This window comes from Geospiza fortis, unplaced genomic scaffold (assembly GCF_000277835.1).
Source record: "Geospiza fortis unplaced genomic scaffold, GeoFor_1.0 scaffold118, whole genome shotgun sequence".
Lineage (NCBI taxonomy): Eukaryota > Metazoa > Chordata > Aves > Passeriformes > Thraupidae > Geospiza > Geospiza fortis.
Window position 1 is genome coordinate 1756768 of NW_005054380.1, and position 4028 is coordinate 1760795.

General features: G+C 56.4%; 1 protein-coding gene across 1 annotated transcript in view; it reads left to right on the plus strand.

Moving 5' to 3' along the window:
- The first annotated feature begins 366 nt into the window (after positions 1–366).
- Positions 367–4028, plus strand: part of LOC102042979 (galactose-3-O-sulfotransferase 2-like) — a 4255-nt gene continuing 593 nt past the window's right edge. Inside the window, exons 1-5 of the mRNA XM_005425098.1 lie at positions 367–470; positions 880–990; positions 1646–1889; positions 2196–2564; positions 3522–4018. Of these exons, the coding sequence (XP_005425155.1) occupies positions 367–470; positions 880–990; positions 1646–1889; positions 2196–2564; positions 3522–4018 (1325 nt within the window). The remainder of the gene's footprint in view (positions 471–879; positions 991–1645; positions 1890–2195; positions 2565–3521; positions 4019–4028) is intronic.

Genomic DNA, 4028 nt, shown 5'->3' on the forward strand with positions numbered 1-4028 from the left:
AAACCCAGCAGAAAAATAGCATCATTCAGGTTGCAAAAGCCTCTAAGATCGTCGAGTCCAATCTTTCCCCCAACGCTGCCAAGGCCACCACTAACCCATGATTCCAAGTGTCACATCTGCTGGAACTGGACAACCTTTCTGTGAAAAGAAAAATACAAATAAATCCTTTTTTCCAGGAAATTCAGCCCCTTGACTGTTCCACTGAAGATCAAAGCCACAATCAAGCTCCAGCAGGGTTTGCAGCAAGCCCTACAAACAGAAGGAGTCCTGTGGCAGCATTTCCATGGCTTTAATGTCACCATACACAACCCAAAGCCTGACAGCACAATTCTGATAGCCTGAAGAAATAACGCTGCTGTTGTAGACATGGCTAAACCAGACCAAAATCCAGGCACTGTTGGGGCCCTCATGGTGGCATCACATCTGCAGCCACAGCTGGAGCCTGTGCAGATGGCAGTCCAAAGCAGAGAGTGGGGAGAGCAGGGAAAAAAGAGTTTTATTGTCCATGTTGATAAAGACAAGATCCTGATCCTTCTTGGGCAGGCAGAGCAGGGAGCACACAGGCAATGCCCTGTTCCTGCTGCCTGGGGGGAGCTCAGGCTGCTCCAGGAGGGCGTCCCTGAGCAGCCAAGGGACTGCGTGGTTATCACTGTTTGCTTTTCAGCACAATGCCTGTGGCCCATCTGGAAATTTCCATGAGGCTGCGCTGCTGGGGCACAGCCTCGGAGGTTCCCCAGTTATCGCTGCCTCTGCATCACTTCCGCCCCTGAAAATGTGACCTACCTTAAAGATAAAAATAAAAAAGCCTCAAGGCGCCTCTCCCGCCTGGTCTTGGCTTTTCCTCCCCACAAATGGGCTCAAATGTCTGTTTCCTTGCAGGAAGCTGAGTGCAATCTACAGGTGCCAGCCAGGTCGGCTCTGGATCTCCTTCAGCCTCCTCGTCCTCCTCCTGGTCACACTTCAGGTTGTGGAGAAGCTGCAGCCTCTTGGGTAGGTCCTGAGCACAATTGTACACCTGCACCTCCTTCTCCAGCCTTTTGCTGGCCACTGAGGTGGGCTCACAACTGCCCTCCAGAAAACCAGCCAGCAGGGTCTTCCTTAGACAGGGAGGAAAATCCAGGTGAGAGAGGGCCCTCTGGGGGTCCCACAGCTCACCCCTGTGCCCTGGCCAGTGCTGAGCCCACCCTGGGGTCAGACAAGGCTGCTCTGGGCTTTGTCCAGGCTCACCACAAAACCCTACAGCCCTTGAGCCCAGCCCTCCCAGTCTGGGGTTATCTGCAATCGTTCCTCCAGCTTCTCCAGCTCTTCTCCCTCCTTGCCTCCCCTTGCTCTGCCCCTTCCACCATCCTGTCATGCTCCAGTGAGACAGAGACACTGCCACATCACTGCTGACCTGTCCTTCTCCTCTTCATAGAATCATAAAGGTTGTAGAGGACCTACAAGATGATCAAGCCCAAGTTCTTGCATCCCCCACCCCTCAGAGCAGCAGTGAAGCCCATCAGCAATGCCACCCACCCCACAAAAAGGAGGCAATGTGTTTTGGGGTGTCTTTGGGAAGTCAGGGGGTTCATTGGGCTGCAGAGGAGTTGCCTCTGCACTGTTCTCCCACCTCCTGCAGCTGAGCATTGTGTCCTCCCCACCACAGGAGCTGCCAGTGTGAGCTGGAGCGGGGCCTGCAGCAGACCACGGGCCACGAGCTCAGCTCTGCCCTGCACAGCCCTGACCTGCTGTGGGAGGATGACTCCCCTCAGGGGCAGAGGGAAACTGAGCCAGCCCCTGCCTCGACCGAGGATGTTTTCAGGATGCATCTGTACCTCAGACAGGAGACCCCTCCGGGCAGCAGCCAGGAGGAGAGCTGGATGCAGCAGCCTGAGGATAGCAGCGAGAAGGTGAGAGCCCATCTGTCACCCACAGAGCTGAAACCCCAGCTTCCTGGCCTGGAAAATGCAGCCAGGGAAAGTCCTTCTCCAAGCCCTCCCAGGAGGGTCGCCGCAGATTTGGCAGAAGCTGTCACCAGCAAGTTCATCATCTTTGCAAACAGGCTGAGCACAGAGGAGCAGAGGGGAATGTCCCCACCTGGAATGGTGCAGGTGGAGGTACAGAGCCAGACTCAGCCTCAAGCTGTGAGTTCTCTTCACCCTGAGTGGGGCACCTCATTTTCACAGCCCATCCCAAACTCACCTCAACCTCTGCAGGCAGAGGATTCTTACCAAACACACCTGGAGACAGGATTTCTCCCAGGCTGGACAGAAGCCTTTAAGATCCAGGAGGTAACATCTGGAGAAGGCCAGCAGGCCAGAGGAGTCACCTCTCAAGGGAAGACATGCAAGCCCAAGACTGACATTGTTTTCCTGAAGGTCCACAAGAGCGCCAGCAGCACGGTCATGAACATCCTGTTCCGCTTTGGGGAGATGCACAACCTCACCTTCGCCTTCCCCCAGGGCGGGGGCTTCCAGCTCTTCTACCCCCACCACTTCCTGGCCAAGTTCGTGCAGGGCTTCTCTCCTCTGAGCCCCCGGCGCTTCAACATCCTCTGCCACCACATGCGCTTCCTGCAGCCAGAGGTACGGGCAAAGCTGCCACCCCTGGGGGCACGGGCAGGGAACGGGGAGAGGGGCTCAGGGGGCACAAGGAGGGGCACCTGTCGAGCACATAAACTCTGCAGGGATGAGCTAAAGAGAGTCAGGATTGCCCACGGGTACCTGGTATGTTGCTGGCACCTCCTGAGAGATTCTGTGAGCAGGTCTGATGAAGGCCTGTGCTGTGAGCCATGGCAAAGTGGGAGACAGCATTTGTAGCAGCCAGCAACTCTCATCCCTTTCTTGTCTGGTGGGCCCTGGGACATGTCCTGCTCCCTGGACAGGCCCAGAGGGGACCAGCTGCAAGAGGAGAACAACCAAAGTGCATCAGCTGAGGTCAGCCGTGCCCAGCATCCACCCCTCTGGGTGCCACCTGAGGGCAGGTGGACATGGGCAGTATCTCCATCCCAGCCCGGCCACACAGCTGTGACAGCCCACTGTGGAGAGCTTTGCTCACTGCTCTCCCGTGTGACTCTTCTGGAGCTCTCCATGTTGTCATCTTATTGCAGGGGTTCCATACCGTTATCACCTTATCTCAAAAGTTTCACACCTTCTTGGTGTTTCTCATGGGCTGCTCCTCTTTCTTCTTCACAAAGCAGCCAACCGACTTCAATTCCCTTCTCACCCAGCCACCCCACTCTTTTATAGCACTCTTCTTCTCACTGGTTACAGCTGTGGCCTGTTAAAGTCAGGCCTGTTCCTAATCTTTGATAATTGGCCCAGCTGCAACTCCTTAGGGGTAAGATTACTTTCTACACTATCTTTATTTTCTTATATTCTATCCCCGACATCCCCACAGCTCCTTGGATGAGCTGCACCCTGAAATCCTCCCCAGCACCCCTCACATCCATCCCCAGCAGCCACCTCTGCTCACCAGCACTGTGGGCAAGTGGGTCCCTTCTCCCTGCCCCACCTTCAAACCCTCCTTTTCCTCCTCCTCAGGTACAGAAAGTGGTGCCCAGCTCCGCCGTCTACTTCTCCATCCTGAGGAACCCGGTGCAGCTGATGGAGTCCTCCTTCGTGTACTACAAGGGCGCCTCGGCCTTCTCGCGCGTCCGCAGCCTGGAGGAGTTCCTCAGCCAGCCCTGGCGCTACTACAACCCCACCAGCGGCGACCGCCACTACGCCAGGAACCTCATGACCTTCGACTTCGGCTTCAACCCCGACGGGGACGTGTCCCCTGAGCGGGTGCAGCTCATGCTGAAGGCCATCGAGGCGTCCTTCGACTTCCTGCTCATCTCCGAGTACTTCGACGAGTCCATGGTGCTGCTGAAGGAGATGATGTGCTGGGACCTGGACAGCGTCGTCTCCTTCCCGCTCAACAGCAGGGACAGCAGCACCAAGTCCCCGCTCCCGGACTCCGTCGTGGAGAAGCTGAAGGCCTGGAACAGGCTGGACTGGGAGATCTACACGCACTTTAACAGGACCTTCTGGGAAAGGCTCCCCCCC